Source organism: Agrilus planipennis, unplaced genomic scaffold, assembly GCF_000699045.2.
Source record: "Agrilus planipennis isolate EAB-ADULT unplaced genomic scaffold, Apla_2.0 scaffold248, whole genome shotgun sequence".
Lineage (NCBI taxonomy): Eukaryota > Metazoa > Arthropoda > Insecta > Coleoptera > Buprestidae > Agrilus > Agrilus planipennis.
In genome coordinates, this window is record NW_020438972.1 from 393,069 (window position 1) to 409,682 (window position 16,614).

The following is a 16,614-nucleotide window of genomic DNA, read 5'->3' on the forward strand; positions in this document are numbered from 1 at the left end:
GGTTAACTAACTTTGATATTACTCATTGAAAAGATAATTATACGTTATGTTTTGCATCTAACACTTTTTTGTTATAAGAAAACAATAACTTTCAATTTCAAAAAGTTCAATCTTTTCGAATAGTTTTTTTCTGAATATCTACCAAATCTTATATTTATGAAAAAATAATTTGCTAATTTTGTTAACGTTGTTTCTGAGAAATATTCACATTTTTAATAACGCTATTTTAAATTGGTTTAACAACATTATTTATCCAATATTCCAGTGTACTCACTATATATATCCATATGTATTTATTAAATAAGCTGTTATTCACAGAAATTGAAAATGATACTGGGCTGTCTCAGAGTCTGAGAATTGAGCAATCGTGAATGAAAAGTTCAATTGAATTCTTCTTAATTGCAAAATAATATTACCCTTCAATTTTCTTATTATTAGTTTTTTATGATTCATTATCATCATCATCATCATCATAAGGTCGTCAGACCTAAGACTGGTTGGACACGTACCTCCACTCTTTCCTATCCTGAGCTAAACTTCGCATTTCCCTAAAACTAGAACAACCCACATCCCTTACTATTTGCGAACAGTAATCTAAACTAGGTCTATCTCTACCCTTCCTAACTCCTGCTTCTGCCTAATATGACTGACTAGACCTTCATGCCTGAGAAGATGTCCTACCAACCTATCTCACCTATTTCTTATTGACATCCATGGAGTCCTCTGTTCTCCTATTGCTTCTAATACCTCTTCATTTCTAACCTTCTCTATCCACGTTATCCTCATCATACACCACATTTCGAACGCTTCTAACCTTTTCTTTTCCGCCGTGCCCACTGTCTATATTTTGCACTCGTACAGCGTCGCGCTCCAAAAATACACTTTTAACAACCTTTTTCGAATTTCTCAATTAACCATTCGCGACCCTGCGCTATCCTCTGCTTTACACCCCTACTACTCCTTCCGTCCTGACTTGTCTGACTTCCTAGATACCTAAAGTCAGCCACTTCTTTTAATTTTTGTCTCTTTCCCTACTTCTTCTTCCCTTGCATACCAGTATTTTAGTTTTACTTTTACTTATTTTATGATTACTTAAAAAAAAATGATACTGCAGCAAGTTTACTCTTTGAACTTTCGGACTATCAAGTATTTGAATATCACCGTGGCTATAAAAATATTTTAATGCCAATGAAGAAGGTATAAAATACTAACGATTAATAAATACAGTTTTTGCCTGGCCATCACATTCACATATAACTAACAAGGTGAAGGTAAATTTCACTAATGGTAAACAAAATATTTCCTTTTAAAAGTAAACTTGATGTAATTTGCAGGTAGGCAAATATTTAAATTTGCTCCGATGTTTATCGGAAGGGTTAAACTTATGGTGTTTATTGAAAATTTGTAAAGCAATTAATTATAAATTACCTTTAAATGTGGTATGTGAAATTACTTAAAATTACAGAAGTTTTAAGAAAGTAGTCTCATTAATATTCGTTGAAAATTCAAATTATTAAGAATAAATTTACAATCAAAAAATGTTTTATTCAATGGCATTTTTAGATAAAACACGAATATATTGTTTTCAGGGACGCAAACTAGGGTGTCAGGGCACAAATATGTTTTCTGTATTAAGAGCCAAAAGAGCTTACGTAAAGTTCTTTAACCCTTGAAGGTCAAATAACATTTTAAAATCCAAGGACTTGCCATTAATTACTTGGAAAGCAACTATTAGATTCTAATTCCTAAGCACTTTTTAAAATGTGCTTCAAGTAGATTGAAAGAAAAATTAAAAATTGCAAAGTACTTCTATGAAGTAATTTGTTGACTAACGATAATCCCGTAACTATACTTGTTCGTGAAAATTATTACAGCATTTTTAATCACTGAAAGGGCTGAAAGCAATTTTCAATGACAAAAGTTCTAAAACTATGTTGAATCCCGGATTTCGAATGAGGAAATACAATATATTTTTACAGGCTTTCTGAGTGATGCAAACCATCACACAGTATCATAAATTCTAGATGAAACTTTAGATTATTTTTTTGTTATTTATCTGGCATTAATTTCTGTATATGTTAAATAGGAAGAAGAAATGGAAATTGTAAAAAATTTCGGTTAAAAAAAATGATGGCAACAACTCCTACCTAATAGCAAAGTATACCTAATACAAATTTTAAACATCAAAAAGAAAATAAATACACTCGTAAAAATAAAAGTAAAGGACGATCTTAATAAAATCTAAATAAAGTATTTTAAAATTTTGTAATAATAAAACGATAAAATTAAAATTACTTTTGTAACAAAAAGTAAAGTTGGAAATATCTGCTTAATTCTATGTACAAATTGTTTGCATGTCGATGTATGGTAGCGTTTATATTATATTTTATCAATTTCGATTGATAACGGTTTGAGTTGAGCTCGGAGGGGAAGAAGAACTGGACAGAGTCCAGCTAGCGGTATTCAAGCTTAATAAGTGATCGCTCGCGGTACAGATTATACGTGCAGCAAGTTTCTTATTCTTATTATAAAGTACGAAGTTGGAACGTTGTGTGATGAACTAATCGTAAAACTAGTCGAGAGAACACCGGTTGGGTTTCCACCTCTCGCATTGTTTTTCTTTCCTTGCTGCAAATCCACGAATGATCAACATTGACATCAGCAGCCGTCGGTTGATGAAACAGCAAATTCGTGCGCGAATTTCAATCTGAACATGCAACCAATTTGCGATTAGTGAAAACACAGTGTGCCAGTGTGAAAAGTTCATTCAACAATTGAACGATTCAAAAATGTAGAAAAAAAGCCTACGCGTTCTTTTAACGTGAATAAGTGTCCTAGTTTTGTAATTAATTATTATTATTATTATTATTGTTAATATGTCTGTGATAATTGTAATTATGTTAATTTTCTGCCAAATGGAGATTTGGAATAGAGTAGCGGCCTATGCTGATGCAAGTAAGTGGTTCTAAGAAAATTCGTGTTTATTTTAATTAGGTACCTCTACATAATATGCGAATACGTTGAATTTTCTGAAAGTCAAAGTTCAAGGAAATAAAAGCGTTATTTTTCGAGAATTTAAACTAATAGATAATTGCATTTGGAAAACCATCAAACGTCAGAAATAATAATATTAAGCTCGCAGAACTTTTAATTATGATGGAAAACTTATTTGTGTCTTGCTCGCAGGAACGTGTAGGTAACTTTTTTGTATGGGCCAAACTCCATACGTATAACCCAAGACGCCTAGAGTTCTGTAAAAAATTACCATGTAAAATTACACATATAATGCCACATTCCTTGGCTTCTGTGACTATTAGTATATTGTGTACGCATTTAGAAAAGTAAAGAATGTCTTAGACTCTTTTATTCCATCCCCTGTTGATGCGCATGCTATTTTTCACTAAACCCTCCCGATTTAGACAAAGTAACAGATATTTTTGCGTTATTATTTTACATTAAATAAAGTTACATGAAGTTAAATATTGGGTGGACCAGGACACAAGACAGAACTTTCTAATATGATGATGTATCTTTTAGTTAGTGATAGATGTGTTACATAAAATGTACTATGTTAAGAAAAAGTTGTTTAATTTAATTCTATGTTTTATTCCAATTGCCTTATACTTATTCGGTACGTTCAATTTATCAATAGTGACATAATTAGATTAATTAAAAGGATCCAGCAGTAAAACCAGAAATGTAGATTACAACTAATTTAAGAACGTTTCATATTTTCCGGGTCTAATTTGTTTTTCCAATCATACGAATGTCCTTGTAATTTTTTACTAATAAGTTTTATAAAGATGAAAATACCAGACCATTTATATCTACATGCTTAAATATCAATCTGATGCTATAAATTGTTGTTTCATTTCCGATTTGCCTAATTTAAAACATTTCCAGTTTTATTCGGAAAATCACACCGTTACAAGCCAAAATCTCATACAACAAACGATAAATGACAAAGATAAAGGTCAAACACCGGAGATTTTTAAATCATTGCGATTACTAAAAAGTTTTTCCAACAAGAATACATTTGTTCGTCAAAAAATACACATCACATTTTTAAAAGCATTAAGTGATATATTGAACGCTTCTTTTTTATTTCATCCATCAGAACTAAGTTTTTCTTACAAATTTCCACTATTTGAAAATGTTTGCGAAAAGCAAGTTAATGTTAAAATAAGAGTAGCAACTAACCGCTATTTAAATTAAGAAATTAGATGGCTGCCTGAGTATTTAAAATTTGTTTTAAATATTCGTAGATATGTATTCGTTCAAAAAGATTAACTTTTATGGTAAATAGGACAGAAACTGTGAATAATTTTTTCGAGCCGGTAAATGATTGTCGTACCACACGGTTTCATAACGCTTACAAAATGACAAAAGAGTACCTTAAAACTTTCTGTATCATGACTAATTAGTTACGAAACCCGTTAAACAAAAGTAAACCAAACGCTCTGATGAATTGTTAGAGGCGACAGCTCATGCAGTTTCACAGTAGGTACGAGGGTACGTTTTTAATTTCGCGGAATGGGTAGGTGGGTCATTAGTGAGGGTACTTACGAGTCATTACGAATTAAACAACTCATTTTTAGTATATATCGTAATTGTGAAATATGGAGAAAATTGAGTACCATGTCGTTATAAAGTTCCTTCCGAAGCGAGGAAAATCAGTTCAAACCATACTGGAAGTGATGTAATCCGTTTACGGGGACTCGTGTCCAGGTAAAACCATGGGTTTTCCCTCTTTAAGCTAGGCAGGGACTCACTTAAAGACGACCTACGGCCAGGCCGGCCGATCGAGGTGACCACTCCGGAAATCATTCAAAAAGTCGAAAAATAAATACTAAAATATGCCCGACTTAAGAAGAAACAGTTCGCAGAAATGGTAGGAGTATCAGACACAACTATTTTTAAAATTCTTCATGATCATCTTGGCATGATGGAGTATTGACTCGAATTGTTACTGGTAGCGAAATTTGGGCTCATCATTATGAACGTGAGTCCAAACAGATTTACTTGGCACAAAAAAGACACACCACCACCCAAGAACTTTAAGGTGTCTTAGGTCTACTGGGAAAATGTTTTGGTACTCAGAAGGGTTCCAGTTGATCGATTATAAAGATAAAGGTGTCTCCATAACCGGAAAATATACAATGCTTCAATCCTAGAGCAGTTAAAGGAAGCAGTCAAAGAAAACAGAAGAGGAAAATTGACCAAGGGTGTCCTCCTTCTGCTCGACAAGGCGCCTGTTCACAAGAGCCGTGTTGCGGTGACTGCCCTGCAGAAGGCGGGCTTCGAAAGTTTGGCTTACCCACCCTGCAGTCCTGTGTTAGCTCCCGGCTATTATTGCCTATTCCCAAACTTGAAAAAAAATCTTCGTGGAAAGAAATTTTCAAAGTGAAGAATGCAGTTTCGGTGTATTTTTCAGAAAAAGACAAATCATTTTTTTTTTCGAAGGTATACGTAGGTAAATTGAAAGATCGGAAAAATGTATAAGGGTAGCAGGTGCATATACGTATATTGAAAAGGAAAAATAAAATCGTACTTTTATTTCCACTTCTTCCACTTCCAATTACGCGAACTTAAAAACGCCCCCTCGTATATTAGATACTACCTATTCTAATACAAAATAAGACTAAAGATGCAACAACTAACTAAATTAATTACACTTCTGTTATTTGTAAATTACACATTTCGAAAAAATTAATTATCGTCAATCTAAACTAATTTCTTTAAAAATAAGAAACCAGCACGTTATTATCTTAAGGGGTATCCTCCCAGTAGAAGTCTCAAAATTATTTGCATTTTTGACAATTTTTTGCATGAAATTGGGGGAGGTAATATATACATATCCCGTATCAAACAAGTCCTGATCACCGACTCATCAACGTGAAGGCTTAACCCTTCGACTTATAGATGACTGAAATTTTGCAGAGGTTTCCTTTATAATGTATACAAGGAATAAGGAAGGATATAATTACTATTAATGCAATTTAATAATATAAATTCAACACCTAAGGGAGTGAAAATAGATGGCAAAGTTTGTCTGGAACATTTTCGATAGTGGTCAGATTTTCTTGACACTCATTAGTCCCAATGATCTTTGATATAATTAACCAAACATCTATCTCAGCGTGTTTACAAAATTTAACCACTAAAAGGGTAAAAACGGGCTGTATGTGTATAAATAAGCTATAAAAAATTTTTTTTCGTATGTTTTCTTCAGCAAAATGAAGCGCTCTGTAACACTACTTAGAGAAGTACGCAGGGATTTTCCAAATATAGATATTTTTGAAAATGATAGGCATATATTGTGAAAAGTTTTTTCGGTGAAAATTTTCGTATAAAATACTCATACAATTAAGTTTTTAATTCATGGAAAATCCCTTACGTACTTCTTTGCGAAATGCAATTAGANAGATTATCTGTGGAATATTACTGCCTCAGCATTTGCCTAAGTGATCCAAGGAAACCACAGAAAAACTTGGACCAAGGCAGACGGACCCGGAATCGAACCGATCCCGAATGCTAAGCAATGGTCTAGACCTCTAGGCCATGCCGCTCGGTCGATGCAATGGACCCCGCTAGATCCATATGGAAAATGATCCTCTGTCAAAACTTTGGATTATGGTAACTCTCCACGTGTAGATCATGTAAGTTGAAATATGGACCATTTAGTCATGGATAGACCCCAACTAACGACATAAGAAGTGGAACCCCAAACACATTCCTGTTAAAAACGCTGTTATGTGTGAAACGATTTTTGTATAACATGTTGACATATTTAGGATATAGGATAAGTCGCTAGACGAGAAAGTTATGGGGTAGGCTGATGTAAACTAGTTTACTTCAGTCCCTGAAGAAGGTAACTTTGTTACCGAAAAGTGCTTCGGACAACTACAGTGTCGTGTTTTGGCGTTGGCGTTTTGAGCTATTCTGTTTGTTCTGCAAAACCTATAGTTTATACGAGGTATGAAAATTAAAAGTGTAGTTACCGCATAAAACTGTAAACAATAAATTCTGTGTTCTGAGAACTCCAACTTTCTTTCTCTTACTAGTACACTCTTGCAGAGTGTATTTACCATTCTAAGTCTGAAACCATGACACATACATAATATGTAATACACATAGGGATAATACATTAATATATCAATTTATACTTTAACGTATTCAATACGTATAATAGTCATAATGGTACCTACATCAGAAGTTCTTATGGAAAAATGCAACTTTGAGGAACCATATCTCCAAAAGAAGATTTGTTACGACTTGAAACTAGCAGAATCCAAAGTTTCAAAGAGTTTCATAAAGGACTATTTTCTGTAAGGATTTAGCAGGGTCCTATAGAGGGATCTGTGAACTTCAATCAATCCAGTTAAATGGCGTGTTTTTGTTTTTTAATAAATGTCTTCCATTCAAAAATTGTATACATCAAAAATTGATAGTATCGACAAGAAGGAAGGATTGAATTAACGTTCCAAAAATTAGTGAATATACATAAAGACATTTTCAGAACGTCTACGTCACCACTGCGTCATAATTACATAAAAATTAACTAAAATTCGTTTAAATATTGGAACCACAACACGCTGCACATTTCTAAAAAAAAATATTTTTTATTCCACCATACTGTACATAAGTAGGTACTATTTGTAGATACAGACTCGACTCAATTCTTCAGCGTTGACTTTCTTGCTAAATATTTATTTAAATTCTCAAGGTAAGAGAGACAACATTTATTCTAATTAGTGTTTTGCATATACGCATACGCTTTAGTTATACTGATTGAGAATGACAAAGAAAATTTCTAAACATTTTCACTTACTATTAGATAGACTCTTATAAAATATGTTTGCAGGTGTATTACAGAAACGTAGTAAAATCGCAATTGCAGAGAAAATATAATTAGCAAATCGAATACTTCGAAGAAAATGAAATCAATAACAATAGCGCGGGATGTATTAATGTTAAGGCAAGTTTTTTACCGTACTATAAAATTTTTATGTGCGCAAGTATGTATTTCCTTCTGATAAATTATTGGCTTTCTAATTATTCAATTAAAATCGAACGTGGATATTTAAAAGGGAAACACAATTAGTATTTGTGATAACACTAATTATAGTAACTAAGTCAACTTCCGTGAAATAAACAGTATTAACTGATAAATTCACAGTGATTTATTATTTTTTGTCGAACTAATTTTGTACTTTCTGATAAATAATGGTTAACTAACTTTGATATTACTCATTGAAAAGATAATTATACGTTATGTTTTGCATCTAACACTTTTTTGTTATAAGAAAACAATAACTTTCAATTTCAAAAAGTTCAATCTTTTCGAATAGTTTTTTTCTGAATATCTACCAAATCTTATATTTATGAAAAAATAATTTGCTAATTTTGTTAACGNTAAATAGGACAGAAACTGTGAATAATTTTTTCGAGCCGGTAAATGATTGTCGTACCACACGGTTTCATAACGCTTACAAAATGACAAAAGAGTACCTTAAAACTTTCTGTATCATGACTAATTAGTTACGAAACCCGTTAAACAAAAGTAAACCAAACGCTCTGATGAATTGTTAGAGGCGACAGCTCATGCAGTTTCACAGTAGGTACGAGGGTACGTTTTTAATTTCGCGGAATGGGTAGGTGGGTCATTAGTGAGGGTACTTACGAGTCATTACGAATTAAACAACTCATTTTTAGTATATATCGTAATTGTGAAATATGGAGAAAATTGAGTACCATGTCGTTATAAAGTTCCTTCCGAAGCGAGGAAAATCAGTTCAAACCATACTGGAAGTGATGTAATCCGTTTACGGGGACTCGTGTCCAGGTAAAACCATGGGTTTTCCCTCTTTAAGCTAGGCAGGGACTCACTTAAAGACGACCTACGGCCAGGCCGGCCGATCGAGGTGACCACTCCGGAAATCATTCAAAAAGTCGAAAAATAAATACTAAAATATGCCCGACTTAAGAAGAAACAGTTCGCAGAAATGGTAGGAGTATCAGACACAACTATTTTTAAAATTCTTCATGATCATCTTGGCATGATGGAGTATTGACTCGAATTGTTACTGGTAGCGAAATTTGGGCTCATCATTATGAACGTGAGTCCAAACAGATTTACTTGGCACAAAAAAGACACACCACCACCCAAGAACTTTAAGGTGTCTTAGGTCTACTGGGAAAATGTTTTGGTACTCAGAAGGGTTCCAGTTGATCGATTATAAAGATAAAGGTGTCTCCATAACCGGAAAATATACAATGCTTCAATCCTAGAGCAGTTAAAGGAAGCAGTCAAAGAAAACAGAAGAGGAAAATTGACCAAGGGTGTCCTCCTTCTGCTCGACAAGGCGCCTGTTCACAAGAGCCGTGTTGCGGTGACTGCCCTGCAGAAGGCGGGCTTCGAAAGTTTGGCTTACCCACCCTGCAGTCCTGTGTTAGCTCCCGGCTATTATTGCCTATTCCCAAACTTGAAAAAAAATCTTCGTGGAAAGAAATTTTCAAAGTGAAGAATGCAGTTTCGGTGTATTTTTCAGAAAAAGACAAATCATTTTTTTTTTCGAAGGTATACGTAGGTAAATTGAAAGATCGGAAAAATGTATAAGGGTAGCAGGTGCATATACGTATATTGAAAAGGAAAAATAAAATCGTACTTTTATTTCCACTTCTTCCACTTCCAATTACGCGAACTTAAAAACGCCCCCTCGTATATTAGATACTACCTATTCTAATACAAAATAAGACTAAAGATGCAACAACTAACTAAATTAATTACACTTCTGTTATTTGTAAATTACACATTTCGAAAAAATTAATTATCGTCAATCTAAACTAATTTCTTTAAAAATAAGAAACCAGCACGTTATTATCTTAAGGGGTATCCTCCCAGTAGAAGTCTCAAAATTATTTGCATTTTTGACAATTTTTTGCATGAAATTGGGGGAGGTAATATATACATATCCCGTATCAAACAAGTCCTGATCACCGACTCATCAACGTGAAGGCTTAACCCTTCGACTTATAGATGACTGAAATTTTGCAGAGGTTTCCTTTATAATGTATACAAGGAATAAGGAAGGATATAATTACTATTAATGCAATTTAATAATATAAATTCAACACCTAAGGGAGTGAAAATAGATGGCAAAGTTTGTCTGGAACATTTTCGATAGTGGTCAGATTTTCTTGACACTCATTAGTCCCAATGATCTTTGATATAATTAACCAAACATCTATCTCAGCGTGTTTACAAAATTTAACCACTAAAAGGGTAAAAACGGGCTGTATGTGTATAAATAAGCTATAAAAAATTTTTTTTCGTATGTTTTCTTCAGCAAAATGAAGCGCTCTGTAACACTACTTAGAGAAGTACGCAGGGATTTTCCAAATATAGATATTTTTGAAAATGATAGGCATATATTGTGAAAAGTTTTTTCGGTGAAAATTTTCGTATAAAATACTCATACAATTAAGTTTTTAATTCATGGAAAATCCCTTACGTACTTCTTTGCGAAATGCAATTAGAAAGATCATTACAAAATTTGAAGTCAATCAGATAAAAATCGTTGAATTTACTTGTTACGCCAATTTGAAAAATGCTGTTTTGAAAAAAAAAAACGCGTTTAAAATTTGACATAACCTTTTGAGTGCACGCCAGACATAGCATTACATTCCGTAAATACTTATGCTCAAAGTCGATAAAAACAATTTTTTTCATTATAAATCGAATGGTAACTAATTTTTAAGATAAAAGTGCATTATTTAAGCTAAAAATTGATTTTTTGAAAATTCTACAGTAGTTATAGTTATCCCTTAGAAAAAAAGGATTATATTACATATATGCAAATTTAGTATCTAACTTAATTGTTTCTTATGAAAAAAAGTTTTCCAAACTGTCGGAATGCAAATTTTCTTGTTGTATTGGCATAGTTTATTTGTAAACATTTTAAATAAGTATACTGGAAGTGATAAAATAAAACGTTCTTAAATGTAATAATTAAATTACGCGTTAAATTGATTATACCCAGGTACTATAGTTAAAAACTGTTTCTTATATGCTACTAAAATTTTATTGTAACACGCTTTCTAAGAGGAAATGAAGTAAAATCGAGCAAAATGGTCTATTTAACGATGGAAACCAAACACAATTTCTTTACTTTATATAATAAAAGTTATCGTTCAACGAGAATGACGTAAATTTGGTAATAAAATGATTAAAAATCAAGAAATATGTTTATTGACTCGACAGTTTTAAGATAAATAAGACGAGTGGGACACATTACTTTTAAAAAATATTTATATTTACTAGTCAATTCCATCAAAACAGTATAAACTTGTTATGGTTATCCAGGAGCATACGAAAAAAATCAAGAATCTTTTATGTACGATTACCATGCAAATTATTACACAGGTACTTTTAAAAAAATTAGTGGTATTTTCATCAGTGATATAAATAAATGCACCTAAAGAAAGTGTAGACCCCTATCGCCAAAATGCTTTTAAATAAGTGGTTGAAATTTGAATTTTTGGTATCCTAATATTGCCTATATTACAATAAAACGAAGTCGTTATACTTGCCCAGAATAGTTAGGGACTTTCTGGTAGCACAAACCTCTCGTATTATGTATCATGCAACTCATCAGATAAGTAGAGAATATAGTATGTTTATTAAATTTTTGTTTTGTTATTTTGCAGAAAAAAGAAAATAGATAAAATTACAACAAAAATATTTACATGTAAAGGAGCAAGGGGATATCAAAATTGGAGATTAAAAATTCGCCGATTTTTGATATCTACAGGAGAGACGTAAAACAAAACGATAGCGTAGGGTCGAATAGCTTTTAACAAAAAAAATCATGGATCGGTTAATTTAGAAAAGTATAACCTTTTTAAAGATTTGTTTTGTGCAACAAGAAAATCAACATTTTGAAATTGAAGTGTCGTTTATTAAAATAATAAAATAAATACCATCTACTGGCAAATGAAGAAACAAAATTTTATGTTGATGATGAAGAGCTTCTGTGCAATTAGAATTCGAGCACAGCAGAAAAGCCCAGAAACTCTTCATCATCAATTAGACACTGGTTTTGAAAGTCTACTGCTAGTACTGTAAAGTTTTATGTAACAAAAATCTTTATTTTAACAATTTTGGTGTGCTAGGTGTTAAGTCAGATATTGTTGACAGTACGAACAAATCAAATATTTAAATTTGAGAAACTTCCCACTAACGTATATTAATTCAGTGAAAGGTCAGTTTTTGCAGGAAAGTCTTCCTTTGGCAATAATTTCCAAAAATCATGTTTAAAATTTTCGAAACTTCAGACTTTGAAGATTTTAGTGCAGAATGATATTACAGTTCACTGAGTTTCAAATGAAAATTGGCAGAATAACCGATTATTTCAGTGAAGCAGATCATGAAAGGATTAACAATAGTTTGTAAATTTTGTTTTGTACTTTCAAAGACAAAATTAAGCTTCTTTCAAATTGACGAGAATTTTGAAACTGGTTCACGCAGGCCATTTAGGATTCGTTCACAGGCTACAATGTAACTAGGGTTGCCATCTTTTCAGACTTTACATAAAGTATTTCTCGACTAAATGGTTCAAAAAAAAAAAGGACTCAGCATATAAATAAAGTATTTTATTTTTTGTTTTTAAAAACATATTTTTTGTTACACCTAGCAGCCAGTAAAAAATTGCTGTCGCTCTTAAATACATTAATAGCCTCTAAACATGGCAAACAAAGATTTAAGTAAACTAAAAGTTCATTTTTAATTAGTTTTGATGAAGCTTTATTCCTGTTGTCCCGCCACTTTGCGTTCATAACAGAGAANAGTTCATTTTTAATTAGTTTTAATGAAACTTTATTCCTGTCGTACCTCCACTTTGCTTTTACAACAGAGAATACTCTTTCTGTAAATGCTGAAGAGGCCGGACCGGACAGCAAAAGTGACACTACTTTGAACAGATTTGGGATATTGTATTGTGCAATATTATTGATGTAAAAATACTCTGAATTTCGAATAATGGCTTTTAAAATTACTATGTTTATTTAAGACCTTAAATAAAGTATTTTTGCGTACATTATGTGTCTTGTAAAGTATAACGTACACTAAATCGAAATAGAGTACAATACTTTATAATAAAGTACGGGTGGCAATCCTAACCCTCGTTGCACATTACACGTTTTCGCCCGCACGATCAAAAGTCGTACGAGTTTATATCGTGGTGCAGTTGCTTTCACACTGTACGATTTTAAACGTAGAAATCACACGATTTGTAACCGTACAAAAACATTATTCAGATACATATGCTCGTTGTCACCATTTCTGAGGAAAGTATTGTACAGTGACTATGAATCGGGGGCAAATTATAGCTCGGTTATTGTATCTAAAAAGACAAAGGCGTGAGCGCCTTCATTGGGTGCATCCTATTAATCAGAAACGTGAGGAAATGGGGTTATTCTATACCTTGTTTGAAGACCTGAGAAATGATGAACGGAAGTTTTTCAACTACTTTCGTATGTCAGTTGACTCCTTTGACGAACTGCACGGCAAATTGCAGAATGTCCTTCGACGGCAAAACACACAATTTAGAAATTGTGTACAACTTATTGAAATGCTAGCTATAACTTTAAGGTAATAAGTGTCTTTAACACCGACTGCTTTTACTTCCCTTGCAGAGGGAGGTATTGTTATCTTAAAAAGAATCATCCTCCGAGATCATTGCTTATTTTCACGTTGTAGAATCTCTAAACCACGAAATACATATTTGTTTTCCAAAAACCGTCAGTCAGTTTGACGGTCTGTCCGTCTGTCTGCTGGAAATTATTGAAAAGCTATTTTTTGAAGGTATATTAAACCGCAAAAGAAACAACTGTAAACTGTAAACAACGCGAATTAAATGGTAGTAGTAGACAGGTTCCCGCACGATTGAAACCGTCTAGTATGAAAGGGTGCATTTGGCCACGTAGTCCACTAAGCGAAGATACGATACGGCTACCGTTCATCTGTAGTGGCACTGGACGGCTGCAACGCGATCAAAAATCGTGTCCGTGCCGTAACCGTATAATGTGAAAGACCTCTATAGTCTTCATAGGAGACTAAAAATATTTGCCCGTACGATTTATTCCCGCACGGGCGAAAACGTGTAATGTGCAAGGAGGGTAAATGTAACCCTTAGACCTGGGGTTGAACAATTTTGCTGTAGTATCTGGATTCCGCACTTAGGCGTAACAAATATTCGCGGATTCTCTTGTCGGCATTGGTTCTCGAAAATTTAAGATTAAACTAACACAGATGTCATTTATCGGCATCTCCTTCGGGTGCCGTTGCTGCCGCCGGGACACGACCTTAATTTTATATAAGGAAATTGCTTCTGTCTCCTGTGGCTACACATATTAACGCACACTAAAAAATCAATGCTAAAACGAGTCCTTGAATGTATGGTATTGTAACTGTAGTTAATTAAAGGTGTTTCATGTTTTTGTTACACAATACAGAATATGTAGTGTAGACAATTATTTTACTATTTACTAACACGTTGCCCCTTGAATTTAAATTTAATACGTTATACTTTTTGTGGTTACTTTTACAGCTACTTAAAATAATTATTTGAGACAGTAATAACAATACACGAATACACGGTGCGTTATTATTATTAGGAACATAGATTTATCTTTAAAGATGTGAACTGAATTCAAATGGTTTATTTATTATAACAGCTACCCCAAATTGTTAATAAATATTTTTTTTGGTATTACCGCAACATTTTTTAATTTCTTATTACATTACTTTTTTATACGTCCTTGTCTTTTTCAACAAATAGACGAAGCGGTACTTTCTAATGAAAAAATACCACAGTAATTTTTTATCTCGACGATAAAAAATGAACCCATTTTTAGGTCATAACATGAGAAATTAATTATACTGTCATTTTTGACCTACAGAGAAAAATTTACTAGATAAGCAGCATACTATGATGACACATAATCAAAATAGCGGTAATATTTACGTAAAAATAATAATAAATGAGTTTGTCGCCAGTGCGTTCTTTCATTTACTCAAAAGCAGACTTCGTAACAAATCGATAATAAGCTATAAATCATTAAACCCGGATTTACTAAATAAAAATTGTTTGATTCACTATATTGATTCTTGTACGCATGTGGACTTGGGTTGTAATGATAATTTGTGTACCTATCAAGATCAGATTTTTTGAAATTAGCTGCCTTTTAAAACGTCTAATTAATACATAGAACTGTAGCTTAGGTCTACCTTCAATATCCAGGATGTTGACGTTTAATCGAAATCTTTATTTAAAATACATCAAGGAAGTAGTGGCTCTAGTAAAATTGTTACAATTATCCCTGATGCACCCTTGTGTGTATATACTGTAGAATTTTATGCTATATAAAAATGGTTCTGTCCATTTTCCCCCTGCAGTGTTTAGTTTTCCGAGAGAAAGTGAAAAAGGCCGAGTCATGCGATTTTTCCTGGAATTTCTCTAACTTTTGACTTTTATAATGTTGCCTTAAAGGATTGAAAAATTGAAATTGTTTTTACAGTAAATAGACCCATGTGAGATGCCTATCGTATGTTCCAGGCTATTACAGAAACATGTTAACTCCTTTACATATGTAACTTTTCTCGAGAACCATGATAAGATGAAATATTTATTCAAATGGCCATTGAAACCAATTATCTTTTTTTGTCTGACTACTTTAAATGATTGACTTTCCTCATCATATCCAATGTAACTCATTCGTTATTGAGGATAAGAAGATCATGATCTCTATTCTCTAGGGTCTAGAGCCCTCTTTGTATAATACTTGTTTGTATTTTAATAATGATTTAGCTGAAATGCGTCAAACAAAACTTTATTAAACTGATCAGTGTTTTTTCAAAACTTTGATTAGATAGATAGTCCCATTAGCAATTTTACATAAATACATGTATTACATTACAAAGATTTACAATGACTACACCTGCAATAACCCAACACTGACGAAGGCCTCTTTATAATAAAAACACACATGATGGCGCCGCGAATTATTACAGTAAGCAGTTTTTTATTGCATTTAATTTGCTTTCCAACGTCGAAAAAAAACATTAGTTAAACATGCAAAACAAACAACACGGTCGCATTTTTTTTATTATGCGAACAATAAGAAATAATAGTACATGTACCTACTTGTCTGCCTACAGTAATTCGTTATTTTCAGAAATGGTCAATACTTTTTAATAATTCAGAAAATTATCATTGTAACTAATAAGGAATTAAAAAAAATAATCCAAATCACTTCTGACAACCTCTTGTCATGTCTACACAGACAGATAGACAGACAAACAAACAAAACCAATTTAAAAGATCGTAATAGCATTTAAATAGCCTCATACTTAAAAAATCGGTCAAGCGCGAATCGGACTCACGCACCGAGGGTTCCGTGCAAACATGTCAGTCCAGGAAATATGGGCAAAAATATATTGGGCACGTTTTCTGGCTGATCGTCCGCAAGTGTAGTCAGTGAAAATGTATATTTAAACTTAAATAAAAATATTTTAGTAGAAAAAAGAAAAATTATTTGGTGCAATTTATTATA

General features: G+C 32.7%; 1 protein-coding gene across 1 annotated transcript in view; it reads left to right on the plus strand.

Moving 5' to 3' along the window:
• The first annotated feature begins 2,453 nt into the window (after positions 1-2,453).
• LOC108739878 overlaps positions 2,454-16,614 on the plus strand; it is a 26,244-nt gene continuing 12,083 nt past the window's right edge. Inside the window, exon 1 of the mRNA XM_018473966.2 lies at positions 2,454-2,955. Coding sequence (XP_018329468.1) covers positions 2,877-2,955 — 79 coding nt within the window. The 5' untranslated portion in view covers positions 2,454-2,876. The remainder of the gene's footprint in view (positions 2,956-16,614) is intronic.